The 24,276-nt window shown below is 38.8% G+C and overlaps 1 protein-coding gene and 1 long non-coding RNA gene across 5 annotated transcripts in view; both read left to right on the forward strand.

Annotated features, from left to right (window-relative positions):
• LOC109199907 (OX-2 membrane glycoprotein-like) overlaps positions 1-24,276 on the forward strand; it is a 48,371-nt gene that overhangs the window by 267 nt on the left and 23,828 nt on the right. Inside the window, exons 2-4 of one of the 4 annotated variants that reach the window (XM_025902761.1) lie at positions 5,920-6,258; positions 6,347-6,646; positions 21,641-21,643. In XM_025902761.1, coding sequence (XP_025758546.1) covers positions 5,920-6,258; positions 6,347-6,646; positions 21,641-21,643 — 642 coding nt within the window. Of the gene's footprint in view, positions 1-5,919; positions 6,259-6,346; positions 6,647-21,640; positions 21,644-23,093; positions 23,225-24,276 lie in introns of those variants that run through there. The other 3 variants (XM_025902760.1, XM_025902762.1, XM_025902763.1) reach the window with 3 other exon arrangements.
• LOC112843791 (uncharacterized) lies at positions 15,149-16,695 on the forward strand. Its single transcript, XR_003216292.1, has 3 exons — positions 15,149-15,374; positions 15,462-15,526; positions 16,135-16,695. It is a non-coding gene; the product is annotated as an uncharacterized LOC112843791 (long non-coding RNA).

Genomic DNA, 24,276 nt, shown 5'->3' on the forward strand with positions numbered 1-24,276 from the left:
GAACCGCATTAATCTGGTCTTGGTCTTGACATGCGTGTTGAAATGCGAGGAGAGAGAGAAAGAGATAAGTTCTAAGATAAGTTCTGGTCAGCTGTGCGCAAATAGGTTTATTACATACATTGACTGTTGTGTCTTAAGAAACATCGCAGTTGTACGAATTGCACACGTGTGTCTCTCTGTGTGTGCGTGTGTGTGTGCGCGCGTGCGCGTGTGCCTGACAAGTGTGCCCTGTGCAGACCAGTTCGGTTCAGTTTTGTCTGGTCTACCGTGTGCACTGAGGCGTGGTAGATGCAAGACGAACGTACTTTCGAGATACAGTATATTGGAATGTAAAAAGAGGAATGGACTACTACATATTTTATACCTTAGTAACTAGAATTTTTATAAGTACCCGGAGCACACAGCCCGCTGAAAAAGACATGCACATTTACGCACACTGCGCAGAAACATTATTTTCATTAACACAGGGACAGATCGACTCAAGATACATCAGAAAGATCTCTGGTCTCGTTATAACGATGTAGAGTGGGAGACTTTGGTAAGCTGCCCACTCAGTGAGACATTAGAAACTGCTCTCATGTTTGCTGCGCTTCTGACCTGAAGCGCTGAGGTGACGAACCAGACAGTGAAAATTAGTTTAAGTACATAACGTTTGCATGAAATATCAGTGCTCGGAGTTTCACATTATGCTGTTGCTGTTTTAATTCCTGGAGCCTTTGAGTAAGTTGAGAAGAAACTGCACGTTAAAGATAATATGTAAGTTAGACCTTTTGAAAGAAAATTCTTTAAAGTGAGTGCAGATGAGTATTTAGGAGGGGATTAGGGACTATCAGGGGTAATTAATATTAATTTTCACTTTAAATATGTTAATAACAGAGGTGTGGTGCTGGCAGAGCACGGCTATCCTTTTTCGTTTCTTTTTTTCTACTAACAGTGTCCCAATTTATACAAAGTTGCAGTGAGCTCCTTTCAATAATGACCTACAAGGAACAGCGCAAATTAGTGGCTCAACAATGAGCACACATGATGAAGGAGTGTGAAAGAGCCTAACAAACAAACAAACGAACAAACAAACAAAAACAATATAAGCAAAGGTTTTACTCCTGTTTCTGTCTGGAAAGAGAATTGTAGTTCTCTGAACAATCTGCGTGAAAATCATGGAGAGACTTATGAGACTTCTTGTGATGTTCATGGCAGAGGAGTACGAGATGCTCTGATGCAGTACTTGTTGAACGGTGATTAAAATATTCTTGTTTTCCTGGTTAGGTGCCTATAAAAGTACTCCTATTTCATGTCACCATGGATTTTGACATAGTTTTGTTCCTTTCGCAGGTATGTCTTTACACTTGTAGGTTTTGTGCTGATGGCCAAGATTTCGTGTTGAAATTAAATGCTAAAACTTTGAAAAAGCAAGTTAAGAATAATCCAACAGTTTGGTGAATCTCTTTTAATTTGGTCCAATTAGGTCAATAGAATGAACCATTAACAGAGTTTATGTTGATGGTATCACTAAAGTGTGCAGTCTCGTCAACACTGTCATATGCAAGAATACAGTCTTTTTGTGTGATGACACCTGCTGAAGAAAATAACTGGTTACTTTTTCTTAAGAATGAACCATCATTTCACCAAAACTTCACTGGTGAATGTTTGTTTTTTTCCTCCATCCATCTATCCATTCGCTTCCGCTTATCCTTTCCAGGGTTGCGGGGGGCGCTGGAGCCTATCCCAGCTGTCATAGGGCGAGAGGCAGGGTACACCCTGGACAGGTCGCCAGTCTGTCGCAGGGCCAACACACAGGGACAGACAACCATTCACGCTCACATTCACACCTAGTGACAATTTGGATTATCCAATTAACCTAACCCCTCAAACTGCATGTCTTTGGACGGTGGGAGGAAGCCGGTGTACCCGGAGGGAACCCACGCAAACACGGGGAGAACATGCAAACTCCACACAGAAAGACCCCGGCCTGATGGTGGAATTGAACTCAGGACCTTCTTGCTGTGCGGCAACAGTGCTAACCACCGTGCCACCGTGCTGTTTTTTTCCTTTTACTCTTTATTTTTTTCCCCACCAGTGTTATAACTGACAAAATAGAAAATCATGATGCAGGCACGTAACAGTCACCAAATTTCTTTATTATAACCAGCACCAAAATTGTAGTAACCCTCACCTGTAACAGGGAGCTAAACAGTCAAACTATAAACATTTTTTTTACATCTCTGATGTCAAATCCATGGATTGGGAGGGCACGCACAAGCTCGCCTAACACACTCAGGACTGCTTGATCGAAGGCAGCGCTCTGTGCAATCTCCTCCCTTTGCAAGGCGGCTGCGTGTTCCCTTGCCTGACTTACCTTAGTGAGAAGCAGCTAGATGTGCTGTTCATGGTGGGCCTGGTTCAGCACATCTTCAGGCTGCATCAATGCAAGTACACTCATAAGGTCCCGTTTGAGATCAAAGGCAGAAATGGGAGGGGCTAACGAAAGCCAGTTTGAAAGCGATAGTGGGTTAATACACTGTGAGCTAAAAGCATCGGCGTAACTTTGTGCTGAACACTGGGGGGGTCAAGATCTCTGTCTAAATAAATAATTAAATCTGGGTAAATTCCCAGATGATTAAACATGCAACTATTTTGCTGGTAATAACTGAAATGAGTAAAGAAAATCAACAGCCTATTTTTGCAAGATAATTCATAATTTTATTGGGGGGGCTATATTGGTTGGATCTGATTATTGGGGGGGTCATAACCCCCCTGGAAATTACGCCCCTGGCTAAAAGCCAGCGGTGGAACGTAAAAGTGCTTCGGTTTTGTATTTCAGATCATGTTTCATGAGGCTGTGCGTCTCCCAAGTAGATGTAAACACTGGCTGGCTTACATTTGAAATCATTTATTCTTGCTGTGACCTCAGAGCCTAGAATCAGTTCATACATTAAGTTGAGTTGAATCTGTGTAATGTACTTTTACAGTTGCACTTTAACTACATTTGTCATTCTTTGTGTACATTTTTGACACTTTATCGGTACTAAGTACCTGAGTATTGCCTCTAAAAACAGCATGGTGTGAAACTCGTTTATTGTTTCGAAACAGTGATAGCATGTTGCTGTGTGTTGCTGGATGAGGATGTGGGTAAATGCACCTCACACGGTGAAAGAGATTAATGAATGAAAAGAAACCAAACCGAAGTACACGCACAACACAAAACTGCAGCACATAAAAACAAAAAAAACTAATTTTTTCAGATGCTGTTGACATGATGACTTTATGTTTTGTAAATTGGAAGAAACTGATCTTTCATTATGAAACAGGCACACACAGAAGTCAAAATAAGACATGCATATAACAAATATTATATTAAATAAGTAAAAATGACAGACGCAATTAAAATAAGGCATTCCTAAATTGCACAATAAACATGATTGCACTTTGCATAAAACACACTGATATAAAATAATTGTCATCTAAATCAGAACCTTTCTTGCCTTCTTTGGTGCAAAGTCTTTAACAATGTCATCATATGAAATCTGGTCAGCAATTGCATGATTGATGCTGATGAGGGCAAGGCCAGTGAGGCATTCCTGAGACATACTGCACCTCAGATATCTCTTCACAAGTCTCAGCTTTGAAAAGCTCCTCTCTCCTGAAGCCACAGTTACAGGTAGAGTGACTGCAATTCTCAGAGCAGTCCAGAAATGTGGTTATATTTGTCATTGAAAAAGTTCAGCAGCTCAAGAGAGGTCAGAGATGTTGATGCTAAGTCAGGCAAATTTGTAATCTCTGGCATCCAAGTCTGACTGGCCCTGAAAAAGCAAAGTAGCACTGAGGGCCTCACACTGTTCAGTGAGGTCATCATTTGAGAGATTTGGAAAATGTGTTGGTAGTTAGTTTTCCAATGTGGTGAATCTCGCTTGGATGGAAGACGCTGCAGCATCAACAGCAACATTAAAAAGGTCACCTACAGCTTCTTTAAGGCATCACTCAATGGCTCATCAAATGATTTGTAAGAGAAGTGCTGCTTTGTAGATCTCAGTCTTTTCTGTGGCAGAACAGCCTCTATGTTCATGTCCTCACAGATATCCTTGGCTGACATTTGTGCAGATGCAAAGCCTGTTGCCCTGTAGCTGTAGAGACCTCGCTCTGTCTTTTTGAGCAGGTTGACCGCTACATCCACATGCATGTTGGGAGACTGCATGAGTTTGCTCACATTGTGTTTGGTTCAGGATGTCATACCACACCCTTGTATAAATGATATCATCAACCATTGTTGAAGTGATCCTGCTACTCAACAAATCAATGAGTTTGTTTTGTACATGGTAACATGGTAGCTGCTGTGACTGCAAGTGCCTTTCTGGACAAGGTTAATGTGACCCTGCATTATGAGTCAGCACTGCTCTCCATCTTATTTTCTCAGCCTGCAGAAGTGCCGTCTTTTGTTTGCTAATTGTTTCACCTTTTTAATCCTCACTACCAGTTTTTTCCATACTTTCATGGACTTGTGGTGTTCATGACTATTTTAATGCATTACTTTGTAATTACACCAAGTTCCTAAATAATGCAGCTTAATAGTGTAAGGATTTTTTGTTGTTGTTGTTTTGCAAAGTCAGCTAGACTACAACATTATACTGTCATCCGGTTTTAGCGTAGCACAGTATGCAAACGGCCAACCAACAGCTATTATAATTCGTCACACATTCGTCATAATGACACTTCAGCTTGCTCGCTTCTCCTCCTCTTCTATTCTCCCTTTTCTAAACTGAGCAGCTGATGGCTTTGACCTTTTCTTGACCATCTTCCATCGGTGTTCATTTTGCACTCCGTAACAACACCCCTCCCAATCGGAGAATCATCACAACGTAAACTAATAGAACTAATAGACCAGCACCTCAGTGCGCACATTCGGTTTGTATCATTTTTTTTCCTGCGATTTCGCACAAACCAGGAAGAATTAATTGTGACATAATGGGCTTGGATTGAGGATATTATGAATGAAATTAGCTTTATCAGGAAGCACCCCGCCCCCTCCTGTTTTGAAAGTAAGGGGCCTTTTTGAAATCATTTATTCTTGAACGGGCTGTCTGTTGAATTCTCTCTCTCTCTCTCTCTCTCTCTCTCTCCTCCTGCACTTCCTTTTGGGGTCAAAACCTGTAACTGTGAAGAGTTGTAACTAGTTGTTTCCACCCTTTTTTTTTACTAAACGTTAGCGCACAGCGAAGAAATGAACCAATGAGCTTGTTTTCACATACACACACGGTGAGATCGTGGATGTTTAATTCCCCGGGGCATGCAGACAACATGACAGGACGCGCAGTCATAATCATCTTGTTTTTGGTGGCGATCTTTTCTAAAGGTGAGGGAGATACTGTGTTTTTCTTTCTTTGACACTTATTGCTCTGTGGTGAGCTTCTGTAGTGAAGTGGATTTCACTGCAGAAAGTGGATTTGACGGGTGGTTTCTGTCAAGCAGAGCGACAGAAGGAGGTAATAAACTTAGTAGGAGGTCAAATTTCTTAAGAGCTGCTGACAGTTCAACAGTCTCTTTGTTTCTCTCTTATCCACATGATGGTTTATTTACTCATTTAAGAAGGAAGAGTGTGGGCTAGAGAAGAGTAGGCTACTCAAAGGAAAAGGTTAGCAAAGAAAAAGTGTGATCTCATCAGAACAATGTAAAGTGTTGCATTGAATGGAATCTGGTCAAAGGAAATGTACTTGACTGGTACACATTCAGTTTATACCAAACACATTTTCTTTAATAATTTCTTTGATACTTTCTTGTATTTGACATCAGAACTAATTGGGCAGCATGTAAGTGTGAGAATGAAGGTATAAGTGTGTGTTACATGTGTTACACTGGACATTATGTGTGAGTAAGGGTTGGACTTGAACGGAATATTTAAAGTGCCTTGATCTTTATCTCCAACAGCTCTAACAGCAGTGATCCAAACACAGCAGACTGTGCTGGCAGCAGTGGGAGAAGATGCTGAATTCAGCTGTCAGCTCTTGGAGACTAAAGACGTCCTTCAGGTCACATGGCAGAAAAGCTCAAATGATGTGGAGACAAATGTTGCCACGTACAACAAGTACTTTGGTCAGAAAGTGAATACTGACTTTACAGATAAAGTTGAGTTTAAATACACTGGACTACAGAACTGCTCCATAGTCATCAGGAATGTGACAGAGCAGGATGAAGGATACTATCGCTGTTTGTTTAACACTTATCCTGAAGGCTCCTTCATTGGTAGAACCTGCCTCCAAGTCTATGGTAAGAACATTTACCTTCTTTAACCAACAACAGGAGACTCAAACTAATGTAGTGATTTGATGTGATGATATTTCCTGATCCTTCACAGAGCTGCATGAACCTGTTGTTGATGTCAGAGAGTCAAACTCTACTGAAGAGTGGGTTGTTTCCTGTTCAGCCACTGGTCGACCTGCTCCCACTGTAACACTCAGTGTCTCACAACAACACTTCAACTTCTCACAGTACAACACTGTCAGTGTGTCCAACACCAACGCTACATTCACTGTCAGCACTACAGCTGTGCTCTCAGGTTCACGTAACAACAGCACACAGGTGGGATGTGCAGCACGAGTGCTCTCTGCTCCTCACAGAGAGGTGATGGTGATGATTCCTGATGATGATGATGATGGTGAGAAACTCTTTCGAAGTCACTGACTTATAAAATGATGACTACTTTGTTATTGTAATGTTTGTGTTTCTTCTATCAGAGCTAGATGAGAAATCAGGATCTAATCCGAGGAATTTAGGTGTGTTAACATTTGTATGTTTTAAAGTCAGTTTTCTCATTGAGTCTATTGACTCTTGATAGTTGTTCAAATTATTATATTCTTCTTTCTCCTGTTTGTCTCGAAGGAACCAGGATTTCAGTCATTCTGTCGTCTGTGGTGTTGTTGGTGCTCTGTGTTGCTGCGCTCATCTTTTTCGGGTATAGAAAGAAATCTACTCGTCTTAAACGATGTTGTTGTTTGTCTTTTGTTTCAGCTGATAAATGTTTGTGCAGATTTAACTGTTCTTAAATCTGTTGTCTGTCACAGAGAGAGCTCATCTTCTGACTAATCAAATTCTGATGAACTTGTCTTTGTTTTTTCCAAGCCATCCCTCTTTCCAGAATACTCTGATTTTGCAACGTTAAGGGTGACATGCAATATTTTTCTTTTTCTGTTGTTTGTAGAACTGGATCATCTTAATTCAATAGAGGTTTCAGCGACTACACAATGATCCACAACTTTCACCTTTACCAGCAGGAAACGTTTTGACAAATTGTTTCTGCTGGTCAATCTTTTGTTTTTGTTTCTTGGTCTTTTTTTAACAAAATTTTTTAAAAAAACACGCACACACACAAAGCATTCATTTTTTACTCATGTTGCAGTTTCTATTTCAGTAGTTTCTCCTTTTATTTGTTTATTCATTTTTATATTTATTCAATATTATGTTTTTTGTCTGATTATTTAACATTAAACTACTTGAAGCAAAAACTGTGAAAATGAGCAGGAGTGACTAACATGAAACTGTTCTCATCCATAATTTTGGCTGATTGATTAAATTGCTTTTATTGCAGTAATTGCTCCTAATACAAACCATGAAAACCTGAAGTTGCACAAAACGGCCACTGGGGGTCTCTGCTTATTCATGGTGAGCAGGTTGAGACATTTACTGGTCAATAAAACAATAGTTATTAAAAAAAAAAAATCAACATATACATTGTTCAAACTTTAAATTGCTCAGTGTTGGGATATTTGTCAACCTAATAAAACCATACCAATGATTTTTGTCAAGTATTGTGGGTATAATGTGCAATCAACACTGTGCTCCTTATCAAAGATGTGTGTAGTAAATGTCACCACCTTTTCACCTGAAACTCTATAAAACTTTTAAGATTTTGTAAGTTCTCTGTGTCATACTGAACTTCCTGAAAGTTTCCATGTAGTCCTGAAGATTTGCTCCATGTTGATGAGTTCCTTTGCACACATTAAGATAACAGACTGTATTCTGTGAGCATGGCAGGTTATTTTAGTTCAATATTGCAGGCTTACAGTGTGTCAGTCTAAAAACATGCAGACTGTTGTCATTCTCACTGTACTGCTGATAAACACATTTTTTAAGGTAAATAAATTTCACAAAGTCAACCTACTTGTGTGCATCTTGGTTTATTTCAGATTTCCACCACAAATCTTTTAGCATAGAGTACATTCACTGTCACCACTACAGCTGTGCTTGCAGGTTCACGTAACAACAGCACACAGGTGGGATGTGCAGCACGAGTGCTCTCTGCTCCTCAGAGAGAGGTGATGGTGACGATTCCTGATGGTGGTTATAACGAGGAAGCACACATTGAAGCACACAAGCACATGTTGTGTCAAAAAGCACACAACATGTGTTGTCCCTGAGCTGATGCAGCACGTGTTAAAGTTCAACACACTATGTGTTGAGAGTGAGGGCGGCCTAACCAAAGCACGCAGTGCCGTAATACTGGGTTAAAACCACTGCATTTGTGTGGATTCTATTTCTTGCCGAGTGAGCCCACTAGATGGCAATACAGCGTCAGTTGGTTCTGATTTAGTTATTTTTTAAAGAATAAGTCGCTGAAAAGCATAGCTGGACTGGCCATCGGGCAATTTGCCCGGTGGGCTGATTGTGATTTTTCGTTTTTATGGGCCAATGATTTTTTTATTTTTTATTTACACTGTCAGCTGCCTCTTCTCCTCTCATTCTCCCCCCTCCCTCTCCTTTTGCTACTTCAATCATGAAACTGATCAATGATCAATTTTCTCTCTTGTTTGTTTATCGCCCACAGAAAGAGGAAACCAGCGGATGTCGCGCTAAACAGCAGCAGCACGTTTAAGCTTTATAAGCTGTTGTTAGAATTTATTTAATATTAATTTCTAGCATCAGCTGATGTTTACTGGAGCCACAGCTGTAAAAGCTGCTGGTCATGATCAGTGTTGGTCAAGTTACTTGAAAAAAGTAATCAGTTACTAATTACTGATTACTTCCCCCCAAAAGTAATCCCGTTACTTTACTGATTACTTATTTTCAAAAGTAATTAATTACTTAGTTACTTAGTTACTTTTTAAAAACACGATTTTCAACCTGAATAGGTGATAAAACGATAGATCTTTCAGCCCAATTCTACTTTTTCTGCATAATTCATCATACAAAATGTAATCAAATGGAAAAGTCTCTTTTTAAAACTTGTTTTATTAGTTTTAATCTTTTAACTTTATGCATCAAGCAAAAATTAAATTATATGCAACATTGTATGACTGGAAGAAATTTGTTTAACATTTAAACCTATTTTCTGCACATTCCAGCACATAAAATAAAATATTTTTTTGTGTTTACACTAAGTCTTTCAAATAGATGCAAGTAAAACACAGCAGAAAATAAATAAAATCAAAGACTAGCGGTCCTGTTGCTCTATTTTCACCTGTAAAGCAGGACTGGGGTAGGCGGAGGTTTACCCTGGTGCAGGTGTGCCGCAGTGGTCAGTGGAAGAATCCGCGAGTTTCTCTGTGAATTTCACATTACGTCGTATCGCCCTCGCTGCTTGCTTGGAAGTTTAGGGATTTTTTCGCTGTAAAAAGAAGTTTTCTTCCCACGCACAACGGACACTAATGTTTTTGTCACTTTTTATGGAATCAAACTCAAAATAAGGTCAGTACTTCCACGCTTTAAACGCTGCATGCTACACTCTGTCCCGCACTCGATATATTATGATCTGCAGACAGCTGTTGTCACAAACGTCGCACTCGCTTACGTCACTGTCATGAGACGTTCTCGCAAAAAATCACGGTTTTAGTAACGCAGTAACGCAGCGTTCCTACGTGAAAGTAACGGTAATCTAATTACCGTTTTTGCAATAGTAATCCCTTACATTACTCGTTACTTGAAAAAAGTAATCAGATTACAGTAACGCTTTACAAGTAAAAGCCATAAAGCCTTTACAGGTGAAAATAGAGCAACAGGACCGCTAGTCTTTGATTTTATTTATTTTCTGCTGTGTTTTACTTGCATCTATTTGAAAGACTTAGTGTAAACACAAAAAAATATTTTATTTTATGTTACAAGTAACGCGTTACTGCCCATCTCTGGTCATGATATCGGTTTGGATATCCTGGTGAGAGGGAAACATGCAGATGAAACCAGGAGATGTCCTTACTGGATCATCAGAGCTGATGGAGAAACAGGTTTACCTTTAGGTGACATGAATCAGTTGAAGGGAAGTTATGAACTGTTTCTGAGAGACAAATAACACCAGGATCCTTTTCTAAGTAGCTGACAGCTGGTAACTGTGCAGGGGCAGGTCTAGCAAAGTTTTGCCAGGGGGCCAGGTAGGGCATTAACAGGGAAAGGGGGGCACAAAGAAAAACCTTTCTTTCTTATTTTCATTTAAAATGTCTCGCTTTTATTAAATAATCATCTGAATTTTACAACCGAAGTTTTAATCTGACGTACAACGTGTAGAAATCATACATATACCAACAAGACAGTGCACATCACTGTCACAGCAGCGTCTGTTTTCATTCAAAGGCTTTATGGTTTTTCCTATAATACCTGGTGGGCCGGTCTCTAGTCAAAATGCCCGGGCCGATTTTTTGTCCCAGTCCAGCCCTGCTGAAAAGTGAGATGCTTGTTTTGTTTGGAGTCAGGTTTGGACGTCATGTCACTCAGCAGGTGTAACATTCAGTCGTGTATTAATAACCTGTCACAGAAATATACGATTGATACACAATGTGTCTCCTGTCTTTGTGTTTTTGCTGGTTGGTAAAATCCACAGTGTTGCTGTAGCTGTATGAGATGTTGCTAATAAAGACAACATTTTTATTCTGGTTGTTTGTATTTTCTCTACAATTTGTGCTGAAACATTATTCATGGTTATGTAACATTTTAATGTCTCGCATCCCAGAATTTAATAAGTTAGTTAAACATGTTTTCCTGGGTCTGATTCCACCATCTGACTGTCGCCTTTCTGGAGTTTACATATTCTCCAGGATTTTCGTGGGTTTCCCAGTTTCTTCCCACAGTCCAGATACATGCAGTTAGTGGGGATAACTTAACTCGTGATTCTAAATCAGCCGGACGTGTGAATGTGAGTGTGAATGGTTTTTTCCTCTCCAGGGGGTACCCCGCCTTTCACTTTATATCAGCTGGAATACGACTGCGACTATGAACTGGAAAAGGGGAAGATAATGGATGAATGATAATACAGGGTTTCACTTGTGTACAGTGCTGTGACAGGAAGATGTAAATTAACTTAAGTGTTAACTAAAGTCCAGTCAAGGCGTTTAATGTGGTATGAAGCTAGTTTAATTCAACCTTAGATCTACATGTAAATCATTTGCAGCTGTTCAGTGATCCATGGGGAGTGGCTACAGCACATGCGGCAGTTTGCTGTAGTAGCTGAGCCCAGAGCCAGACAAAGAGTCAGCCTGAATAAAGTTTATATGAAATGTCCTTTTTTGGAGTTTCACCTTATCTTGTTGCTGTTTTTATTTTTGGAGCCTTTGAAAAAGGTGAGAAGAGACTGCATGCTAATGATTATAATATGTGAGTTTTTTGTGAGACTTTTGTACAGTGAAAAGTAATTTATTTTGTTCCCTCATAAGGTGATGGCACATTTCAGTTGTGGTGGTGGGAGGTCGCTAAGGTGAAGTAACCTCTTAGAAAATGTTGTGATACAGGTGGAACCACAGGCAGCATAAACACGTGTGTTCTGTGGGTGTAGCTGAGTATTTAGGTGTTACTATCATCAGGAGTGTGTGGATGATTATCTATATGCAGGAAAGGTAATTCAGCTATTGCTCTGTGAATTATTCATATCAATTCTCATTTCAAATAAGTGAATACAATAATTTATAGTTTGAAAAGATAATAACTACATTATTTAAAATAATTTTTTAGACAAACATTAAAACATGTGAAACTTCTCCCCGGGCGCCCCATGGCTGCCCACTGCTTCACTGAGTGAATGGGTTAAATGCAGAGAGGAATTTCCCCACGGGGATCAATAAAGTATACATTATTATCATTATTATTATTATTATTATTATTATCATTATTAAACTTGGTTTATTCTCTGCACTTGCTGTTCCAGGGCTCTGCCTTTAGCTACTTTGTAATCACTTTTTACTCAGGAAACATCAATTGGTGGGAATTCAAAGAGTATAAAAATATACCAGGATCATCATTAAGGACAAAACAACAGTCTCCATCACTCAGGAGTTCCTGTTTCTCCATCCTGCAATGATTTAAAGAGGGATTTATAGATGTGTGCACAGCTTGGACCACTGCCCTCCACCCGTGGCAGTAAAATCATCAATGCCTTCAGATTCAGCCCCAACAGCAGACACAGTGGTCAGTCAATTTTTTTCCATCTATAGAACAAATTCCAGACAAACAAGACACATTTTGACATTTGACTCTACAAACTCTGACTTTTTCCAACATATTTAACATTCATGGAAATGATTTAACTGGTGACGGGTGAACACAAACCTGTCTTTGTTTCTCCTGCATTCTCCGGCATAATTCAGTGAAAGCGTGTTTATGCAGACAGAGTTATGAATCTTATGACTCTCATATGTCCTGTGAGTTAATACTTGCCTTTTGTCAAACACAAAAAGGCAGTTGTTGCAAACAGGACACTGATCTGTACACAAGTGTGTGCAAATATCCTTGTATTTGTGGTGTTGTAGTAGAAAAATGTAAAAAAAAAAAAAAAAAAAAGTGTTACCCACCCCCTTACCCTAAATATAAATAGCTTATTGATTTTAAATATGCTTACACACATACTTTTACAGCATGCCTAGATAGTGGAAAAGACAGACTGATAGGGGTGTGCCTGCTGATATTTAAAAATAGAAAAAGCATCTGATGGAGGTCTCAAAGAAGGGCGAGTCAGTACCATCAGTTGCAAAGGAATGTCGACTCGGCCATGTAACACTGAGCTGATGCTGAACACCATTGCAAAAGCTGACAGAAGAGCAACAGAAAAAAAGCAACAAAGTTAAAAAAAATATTGTGAGAGACCAATCAGCAAAGAGGACACAGGAAAAATGTCTTCAAAATTATTATTTTTTTATTTTAACCCTCAAAAAATTGCAAAAGGACAGAATTCAAAGATATAATTAGCAGGCCCATTAGCAGGTCAATTAAATATAGTGGAGAGGGGCTATTCTGTACTAAAGAAGCACAGAATAGCGCACATACACCTAAAGCACCCCTGTTTCTGATAGCACACGGTTGGTATTTTGACATTTTGTTTTAAACGTCCTCAGCCACATCCCAAAGTAACTCAAAGAAAGAGAAGCATAATTAATGTAACAGAAAACATTATGGTCAGTCACAGAGAAATACAGACAGAGACTCTTCTTGTATTCCAATAAACTCCTTTTTTGAAGCATGTTCTCTGGTGTGGACTCCGTTTTGGTTTCTTTTGTCTAATTTTTACCATTCTCCCCAGCATGTGTTACAACCCCACCCGGGTATCAGGGTAGATTGTAAAAAAGAAATGCAATGTATTTAATGTTAATACACAAGGTCTGTGGCATTCTTGCAGGGCTTTGAATAGATGTCATTTATAGGAAACAAAAGTGGGTATTTTGTATAAAAGCTTGAGCGCTCTAGCCAGAAATTTAACTGAGTTACAAGTGCTAAACCAAGGTTGCAACCATACCTGATCTCCCCTACACCAGAGACATATCACTCTAATTTTGGCTTCTCTTCATTGGTTGCCAGTAAATCTTAGGTTTCATTTTAAAATTTTGATTTTAACCTTTAGGGCGCTGCATGGTAAAGTTCCCAAGTACATATCTGACCTGCTGAAAGTTCATTCCTCTTCCCGAGCTCTAAGGTCATCATGTCAGAGGCTGCTGCTGGCCTCACACGACTTAAAACTCAGGGTGATTCGGCTTTTCAGTCAGTGGCAGGTTGTGGAATTCTCTTCCACTGTTTTTATGCTGTAGACACTCGATTAACTGTTTTAAAAAGCATCTGAACACATTTTTAGATGGACCAGCTTTTAATTAATTACTTTTTTCTTTTTTCACATCATTATGTTGTATATTCATTTCTTATTTTATTGTGAAGCACTTTGAGATTTTTTTATTTTTTTGTTAAAAGTGCTTTACAAATGCATTTTACTTATTTACAGTAGTGTGAGAGTGGAGGTAAAACTGGGTGTTAAATACAGGAATAATGAGAGCTAACGATACTAGATTTGTGTCAGTAATTGTTGCATTAGAACATTTAAAGTGCCTCACAGCTTGACCTATATCCCCTACAGCTCTAGCAGCAGTGATCCAAACACAGCAGACTGTGCTGGCAGCAGTGGGAGAAGATGCTGAATTCAGCTGTCAGCTCTTGGAGACTAAAGACGTCCTTCAGGTCACATGGCAGAAAATCTCAAATGATGTTCAGGAAAATGTTGCCACCTACAGCAAGTACTTTGGTCAGAGAGTGAATGACGGGTTTACAGATAAAGTTGAGTTTAAATACACTGGACTACAGAACTGCTCCATAGTCATCAGGAATGTGACGGAGCAGGATGAAGGATGCTATCACTGTCTGTTTAACACTTATCCTGAAGGCTCCTTCATTGGTAGAACCTGCCTCCAAGTCTATGGTAAGAACTTTTACCTTCTTTAACAAACAACAGGAGACTCAAACTAATATAGTGCATATGAAAATGTAAGAAGTTGGTGTAGTTAAAGAGATATTCCTCACATTTCCTGCTCCTTCACAGAGCTGCATGAACCTGTTGTTGATGTCAGAGAGTCAAACTCTACTGAAGAGTGGGTTGTTTCCTGTTCAGCCACTGGTCGACCTGCTCCCACTGTAACACTCAGTGTCTCACAACAAGACCTCAGCTTCTCACAGTACAACACTGTCAGTGTGTCCAACACCAACGCTACATTCACTGTCACCACTACAGCTGTGCTCTCAGGTTCACGTAAACACAGCACACAGGTGGGATGTGCAGCACGAGTGCTCTCTGCTCCTCACAGAGAGGTGATGGTGACGATTCCTCATGATAACGGTGAGAAACTGAACTCAGTGATTTATAAATTGATGATTACTTTGTGATTGTAACTTTTATGTTTCTTCTACCGGAGCTAGATGAGAAATCAGGATCTGATCCCAGGAATTTAGGTGCGTTAAAATTTCTGTGTTTTAAATTTACTTTTTGTCCTGTTGGGTTTATTGTCTTTTGATAGTTGCTCAAATTATTATATTCTTCTTTCTCCTGTTTGTCTCAAAGGAATCAGAATTTCAGCCAGTCTGTCGTCTGTGGTGTTGTTGGTGGCCTGTGTTACTGCACTCATCTTTGTCTGGTATAGAAAGAAATCTCAGAGCAGGTATTCGTCTTAAACAGTGTTGTTGATTGTTCTTTTGTTTAAGTTAATAAATATTTGTGCAAATTTAACTGTTCTTGAATATTTCAGTCAGTCACACAGGCAGGTTGAGATGAATGTTATACCTACCTGAAGCTACGATGAGAAATACAGGGGTAAGTCCCTCTTGATCAGTCATTCTGGACCCATGAAGTGAAAACCCCAGTTGTGAAAAAGTTGGGTTGCTGTTAAATATTAATTAAAACATATTTCAATAATTAGAAAAGCTCATAAACCTATATTTTAATAACAACAGAATATAGTAAGCATATCAAATGTAATGAAGTAATAAAATGTGACATTTTATTATTGTGTGAAAATAATAGAAATAATTTCATGAAAATATTTAGCTTATTTTTGATTCGGTTTGTCTGAATGCATCTCAAAAATGTTGCCACAGGACACCATACGTTCAAAATGTAAGAAATACCTGGAGGAACATTTTACAACTAATTAAAGGTTGACTTTTAAAATTGTGAACTTATAATTATAATGTAGTAAAACATGCAATGGAAAGTAAAAATTAAAAATATGTTGTGACATTTGGAGTTCTCTAACTTACCTCCAGAGCTGCTTTTTATTCTTTTACAATCTAATGTAAACTGCATGTCAACCAAACTGATGCGTCTTTCCAGTAAGTTATCACTTTGTTTAGAATATTTAGATTCTGTAATACTGACAGAGCAATGATATAATGTTTGTTTGTTTGTTTTTTATTTCAAAGGACTCCAACACCTTCAGGTAAACAACGTGACAAGTGGGTACCTGCTGACACCACATGATGATCTGGGTCCTTCATTTTCAACAGCAACAAAACTACATAATGAAAAAATTGTACTTTTTTTGTTTACTTTTTTTCAAGAAGAGTGTATTACCTAAAACAATGGTGCTAACATTTGACAAATAACTGCATTAAAGTTGTACTAAAGAAAATGTCAATTGTTACATTTACAGTTAAAATAGTTACAATTGTATTTTTTATAATATCTTCTGAGCTATATATTTATAGCACACGTATTTTTATTTTATTTTATTTTTCAACAGTTTTAAATGTTGTTATTCCTTTTTACATTTGGAATTATGTGACCATGTTGTTTCTTAACAGAACAGCGCAAAAGTTTAACAAGCACTAAAATGTGTTGCACTGAAACTTTTGTAAACTGTTAAATAACATTATTGTCCTGTAGATTTCCATTTTCATGTACTTGGTGCTATTTAATTTTTACACTGTTTTTAAAGTATTTGAAAAAAAATGAAAATGCAAGGCAATAAAAAATTGATGATGTTCTGTTGTCATCTTACAGAAATTTATATTTTACATTTGACTCAATTTAATTAATTGAAAGTCAGCAGGAGTGGCTAACATGAAACATTTTTCAGTAACTTGGCTGATTGATATCTTTTCTTTTGTTGCTGGAATTGATATTCATACCAACAACCAAATGTAAATAATTCCCAACAGATTTTCAGGTAAATTTGAATAACATGACCTCTGAGCGTGTCTGTTCATTCATGATAAAAATGCTGAGGTGTTGAGGAGAACAGATTTGAAGTTTATTACTAAAAGTATGTGTAAAACTTTTTGATTCCTTTTGATTTTTGTTTGAGTAAAAGACATAAGAATGCAAATGTGTTTTAAGTAGACTGTAGGGGAACTCCCAGAGTAAAATGCTAATATGCATATAAAATATATATAATGCCCGATGTAGTCCAAGAAGCTTGGAAAGAAAGCGACTGGACCTCTTTAAGTTTCTTGAAGATGTTTCACCTCTCATCTTAGAGGCTTCTTTAGTTCACCAGATGAGAGGTGAAAGAAACATTACAATTTGAGGGTTTTTTTCCCTTACTGAAGGAATTTCAGTTAAGTTGCTAAGATACTTCTTCAGGATGAGAGGTGAAAGCTTCTTCAGTTCTGAAGAACTGAAGAAGCTTCTCAGATGAGAGGTGAAACATCTTCAAGCAACTTAAATAAGTCCAGATGCTTTTTTTCCAAGCTCATTAGACTACAATGACCTGGATGACCGAGAACCTTCACAGACAAAATGTTTGTGCAGCTTTTCATAAATCTTTCAGTTTGTTTGTTGATTTTGCAGTATTAACAGAGCATTGCTGCAGTGTTTTTTGCTTTTATTTCATGCACTGAAACACCTTTAGTCAAACATGGTGACAATCAGCTCAGGCAATGGACACCTCTTAAGAGAGACCAACCATGATGATCCAGGACTTTTATCTTTACGAGAACACACTAGACTCATTTCTGAGTCTTTCTCTACCTGTCCCCCTTTCTTCCAGGTTCCAGCGTCCCTGACGGGAGAGCATAGTTACTGAATTGCTTCCAGCAGCCCCGCCAGCCTCCCTTGCACTGCCCCTCTTTTGCAGCGGAGCCACAGACCACACTCTGCCACACTCAGGAGTTTCTGGCAGAGGATTTGTTAAGCCCTGTCGACATGGTTTAGTTGCTGCATCGCAACTTCAAACAAACCCTGTATTTTAGGTGACATAAGTGAATTAGAATTGGAAGCAACTACATCACACATAGTTCTTACTGCATTATCCATTGCTAAGAAAACTGTCCTAATGAATTGAAAGTCCAAAACTAATGTATGTGTTACTCAATATAGAAATTTACATCTGCACCACATTAGTCTGGAGAGAATCTCTGCCTCTTCTAAAAACCGACTGGGTGAATTGGATTCTCTCTGGACCCCACTAGTTATTGGGGATGGTCGCTGTGGTCTTGTCTCCTTGAATGCCTTCTGGGACTTAACTCCGGGTGGGCCTTGGGCAGTGTTGGTGAGTAACGGAATACATGTACTGGCATTGCATGTTTGAAATACAACATATGAGTAACTGTATTCCGTTACAGTTACAGTTTAAATAGGTGGTAATCAGAATAAAGTTACTTTGTTGAAAGAAATAGAATCCACGGCAGTCATTTCCGGTTTCATATGTTAGGCTATCCCCTCTCTATGCCTTCTCCAATTTTGGTGATTAAACGCAGTCGGAAGCAAGTTTAGCTCAAATGGATGAACATATATCTCATTGCTGAGAGCGGCCAGCCCGGGTTCAAGTACAACCCACAGACACAGCATTGTTTATTTCTTTGTGTAACATATGTTTGTTTTTCCTCCTTCAGGTGCTGTCAGCTTTTTGGACTGTGTTTTGTTACAGATTTTCATCCTTATTTTTTCAGATTATTTATCTCCTTTGTCTTTTTTTCTTCCCACCTATCAGCTATGGCACATTTACACAATAATAATAATAATAATTATTATTATTGTTTGATAGGACAGTCAAACAAAGAAACATAGATAGATACCAAGATATATTAATTAATCAATATAATGGTGCATAGCAATTTTACTCTTAGTGCTTTGTGCTATTTACTTGTTTATCTATTTATCGATTTACCTAAACACCAGAACCCAACGTTGCATTACATAAATATTGGCTTATTCCGTGATGGTTACAGACAAGAGGGAAAATCTACCTCCTAACTTATGTTGTAACTGGAAACTGCTCTTATCCGTACACCATCTTTGTCCGCTTTACTTTATGCTTTAAATACAGCTGCAGCAGCATGAAAAACCTTGATTTGTTCATGATCAGTCTCGTGTGCATTTGCAGTGTAGTAGTTTGTGCACTTGAATGACAAGCAGAAGATCTTTGTTTTACAGCCAGTAGTGTACATGTTTGTTTGCATTTGTGGTGTTAAAACAACAACAAACAATAAAAAACACAAAAAACGTACACTGATATATATTAGTGAATTGTGCATATTTTTGTGTCAATTCTTTGTGCTATTTATGTCTTCGTGCATGCTTAATCATCAAAGTGAGGAAATCCCAAAAGTGCATCGTCCAATGAACACTGAACCATTGCGTGAAAAGGGAAAGACCATGCCTGAATCGAGGAGGGGGCCTATTACAGCAATTCACAGATGAAGCCTTGACTAAGTGAAGTAAGTAGATGCTAATTATGCTGCCTGTCAGTTATTTAGTGTTGTTGGGTAGATAGCTTGGACAGGGAGGACTGTAAGGTGCTAGTTCAGATTTGCAGCTACCAGTCCCCGGAGTGTCGGCCAGAACACTGCTCAAGGCCCGGATGAATATTCAGAAGGGAGACAATGAAGACACCGAGGATAGTGCAGACTCTTGTATTGACTTCACACAGTTGGAGGTAACAGGGATTGTCAGAGGAGCAGGTATTGCATACAGGTTTAGGTGCGTGGGCATGTGTGTGTGTGTGTGTGTGTGTGTGTGTGTGGTCTGTTGCTCATCAACGCACACTTCTCACGGAATGACCAATTCTCTGCTGGTAATCTGGAGCAGAAACGCTCAGGTCACGGTGCCTTGCCCAAGTTTCTCCCTGCCCATAGTCTCTCTCATACAAAGCGGTGGGGTGACCTCTACTGGCCACTCTAAAAAACTACAGGTGAACTAACAACTGAACAGAATAAAACCATACGGGGCCTTTTGTACAAGTGTGTTAGTAATTCTGGGCTCACAACCTGTTAAGTTCAGCATGAGTATCTCACAGATGAAACAATAGTTTCAGGATCTTCATGATCAACCTGCAAAATGTGTATGTAAAAGTATAAAACTCTGTGTGTGTGTGTGTGTGTGTGTGTGTGTGTGTGTGTGTGTGTGTGTGTGTGTGTGTGTGTGTGTGTGTGTGTGTGTGTGTGTCTGCAGTTTTTGTTCATTATAGACTGACTTATGAATGTGAATAAATATCTGACACAAGCTCAGTCAGTGTAAAAACTGACTCGATGGTCCATGTGTGTCTTGTATTGTGGATCTCCTCCTTGACCCCAAAGGCTTCATGTTAACTTGAGTTCTGTTCTGTTTCAGAAAGAATTACTGAGGAGCAGAAAACTCAGACTGAAAGCTGTGAGCTCAGTGCCAAAACTCTCCTGTAACTCTTCACTCAGTCCCCAAAAGTTGATTCTATTTATCTGGACGTAATGTTTTCAGTGGGAGAAACGTTTCATCACTCATCCAGGTGAATTCTTCAGTCTCAGCTGTGTTTCTTTGTCCAGGTTTGAATGAAAAATCGGGATCTAATCACAGAAGTTTAGGTGTTTTAAACAGTTGCATTTTTAAAGCCAGTTTTTATGTTCAATTTTGGTAATTTAAATATGTTTTTTTTACATTATTATATCGTTTTTTTCCCTGAACTTCAGTCATTCTGTCCTCTGTGTTGCTGCCCTCATCTTTTTTAGGGAAAATGCACTTTTTAATTTTTAGTAATGCAACAGTTTATTCACCGTACCGCCATTTGACCTCTTTGCAAAACTAAAAACTGACAAAGACAACTTAGTTTTGTGAACTTTGATTTATTTAAAATTTCTACAAGAAAGGTTTTAGAAAACAGATTAACAGATGTACATCTTTGAATGCCAGCACATATGAGGTAATTTGTTGGGGATATTTTCACATGATATGTTTATTATTGAATGGCACATATATACAAGGTGTAATTTGGACATGCTACAAACAAGAAGAAGAAAAACAAAAAAGTTAGAGCATCAAGCTCAGACTTCATTCATTAGGGTTTACATTCACTGTAGGGGTGGTATTGGTTTCCTCCAGACATGATGCTTGGCATTCAGGCCAAATACTTCCATGTTTGTTTCATCTGACCAGTAAATTTTGTTTCTCGTGATCTGAGAGTCCGTAACACGCCTTTTGGTAAAATTGAGGTGTGTTGCCATGTGCTTATTTGGACCTTCATACTGCATAAATGTTTCTGTACACTTCCCTACAATCCTCTCTCAGAGACATACAAACAGTTCCTTGGACTTCATGGCTTGGTTTGTGCTCTGTCACCTATGCGACCTGATATAAACCGGTGTGTGCCTTTCCAAATCCTGTCCAATCAACTGAATTTATCAAAGGTATACAAATATTTGACAGATGATCAGACGTAACAGGAAGCATCTGAGCTCAATTTCGAGTGTCATAGAAAAAGCTGTGAATAGTTATGTATATGTTATAGTTTTGGTTTTCTTTGTAATAAATTAGCAAGAATTTCAAGCAAACATTTTCCCTTTGTCACGCTGGTGTATTGTGTGTAGTGTTTTCAGATGAAAATGAACTGAATGAGGCTGTAAAATGATAAAATGTGAGACAAGTAAAGCACTGTTATTATGTTCAGAACAGACTGTTGGAAAGAGAAGTGCCTCTTTATTTATGGTGACCAGGCTTAGGAGACAGAGGTATCTGTAGATGGTTACTCTGCTTATTCACATTTCAGAAATGCTCCAGTGTGATAAAACAAAGCGAGTAAACTGACCATTCTTCCATCAACCATATTTACTTAGGCTGCCTCTGAATGTTTATAGTCTGGTAAGATGTAGTTAGAAGGAATTACTAGAAGCTAATGTCTTGCTGTAGTTCCAGGATGCACGTGTTTATATTATTATTATTGCCTTTCACGCTGTTGCAGCTACTGTATATGATGAGCCTTTGACAACTGAAAAACATAAACACGCACTTACAACGAGCGTATGGTGAATCTACTGTGATCTGTGACTGAACCTGCCCTGCATCGACACAACCATCACTACCAGCCAACTAATGTGACGAAATCTGAGTACACCACCTGGTGGTATGCACCGAGCATGACAAGCTCGGAGTTAATCAGCCTTAGATTACAAACGAATCTCTGCACGGACCAGCCGCAGGAGAAGAGTAGCAAAAAAACAAAACAAAAAGAAAAAAATGCCAATTGAAAAGCTGAGAAACTTGAAACTGCAAATATAAAAATAATAATAATAATAAAAAAAAACTCTCCGGGAACATTATTCACGCTTAAGCAACCGTGTTCTCCCTTGTTTTTGTCTCGCTCGCCATAAATTGTTCAGCCAATTAAACGTGTGAATGGCAAATGGTGTTTCACGCGTGTAGGTGTTCTGACATTAAGATGGAAGTAAAAATTATACAACCGGTGTGTGGGATTGTGCTGCTCTTGACCCATCAGCCAGAGTGAAGTTCTAGCATACAAAGAGCTGAAGAGAAACCGAAAGTTACGAACAATGAAACGCGTTCAGTGCAGCCGCTGTCTGTACTTTTTATGCTGTCTTGTTATTATTTTAGATTTCTGTTCTTCTCCCGCTCCTCGTGAACTCAGCCGTCGCTCCCTTCACTATTCCTGTCCACTTGTCAATAAATCAGCACTCGACCAACGCACAGGTCATCGCTGTCCACAGACATGCAGATGGTCTCTTGGAAGACTGCACATGAGCATGACTGAGGAGGGTGGAAAGCCCTCTCTGCTCTCTGTCCGAACAGAACGATTTAAGCGTAATTTATTGTCCCCAAATGTGTCCGTGTGCTTTCACGTCTCCGTTTGGACAGCGAACTAAGAGCTGATGGTGAAGCTGCTCCGACTTTCAGAGGTAGAGGTGACGTGACGGTTGATAATTTGGAAAAACCTGTCCTTCAACTTACCGGGAAAACGTGTACGAATTTCATTGGATCAAAGTTTAAACCGCGTGTGGACTGTACTTTAATAAAAGTGGATGCAAACACGCGATACGTGCATTTTATATCATGTTTTAAAGTTGTAACTCGCCATTATGATAATATTTACATATGTATAATAATAATTATTTAGTTATGTTGTTAAGTGTTCATATTTCTGTTTACAGTTTACCCGGAACTGCAGAAGGGGTGACCTGAGGAAGCAAAAAAAAAGAAAAAAAAAGAATGAATGAATGAATGGAGTTGAATGGAGTGACAAGGAAATGTCCTTCTTCGGACTTTTATGTTATATTATTGCTGTTTTTATTTCTGGAGCCTTTGACAAAGGTGAGAAGAAACTACATGTTAATAAGAGTATGTGAATTAGATTTTTTGTTAATAGAATTTACTTTTATTTTTGTAATAAGGAGATGACTTATTTCAGTTGTGGTGGTGTCAGAGGTCATTAAGCTGAGCTGAGAATTTAGATACTGTAGTACTGAATCCTGTAGTGATACAGGTACAGCCACAGACAGTGTTAAAGTATATTTTCTGTGGGGTTAGCTGAGTTTTAGGAGGGGTTAGTGACGCTCAGGGGGCTTTTGGTGGTTCTTTGGGAAATCAGAGCAACACGTCAGCATTCCCAGTATTTTTTTGTGTGTGTGGTTATTTAATCTCATTCTGAATCAGTTTTTCATTTTGAATATGTTAATGTTATCGTGTGAAAACGTAATAAGGTAATACACCTTTTCGTCAACCTGCAAAGAAGAAGAAAAAGTAGAAGAACAGTCAGATGTCAGATGTTATGTCAGATTCCTGTTAAACTCTGACACTGAGTAAGTGTGTACTGTGTAAGTCTGTGTTTATGGATTTAAAACAATCTAAAAAACTGTACCGCCGGGTACTGAAAAAAAAAAGTCTTCGCCATTCAGAGGTTCACGTACAAGATGCCCTGCAAGGATTTATGGGAGGATTTAATATGGGGTAAAATTTGTTTCGAGAGGTTTACACGTGTTCATAATATAATGCACACAATTTACAAACGTCCACAATGTTTTGTGTAGATTTGGAGTTCTCACAAATGCGTTCTTCAATCCACACACAAATATAGAGCAATTTAAACACAAGGAAACTGTTTACTGAACTATTAACATATCAGCTACTCACTGTTGTTTTGTTGTAAAAGTTAACCTGTCACATCCTCCTCTCCTGTACACTCCACAGAGTGTCTGTTCAGAGTACCTGTAGTATTATCTGGATGAACTATTACTTGAACCGACAGTGAGTGGCGCTCTGGAGCCAGATGTGTACGACTGCGCTTCACTGAATGGCTGGCTGACAGCAACATATGCACGTTGTTATATTTGTTCGCATTTGATAAAATTTTGTTTACTCAATTG

This window comes from Oreochromis niloticus, linkage group LG23 (genome assembly GCF_001858045.2).
Source record: "Oreochromis niloticus isolate F11D_XX linkage group LG23, O_niloticus_UMD_NMBU, whole genome shotgun sequence".
Lineage (NCBI taxonomy): Eukaryota > Metazoa > Chordata > Actinopteri > Cichliformes > Cichlidae > Oreochromis > Oreochromis niloticus.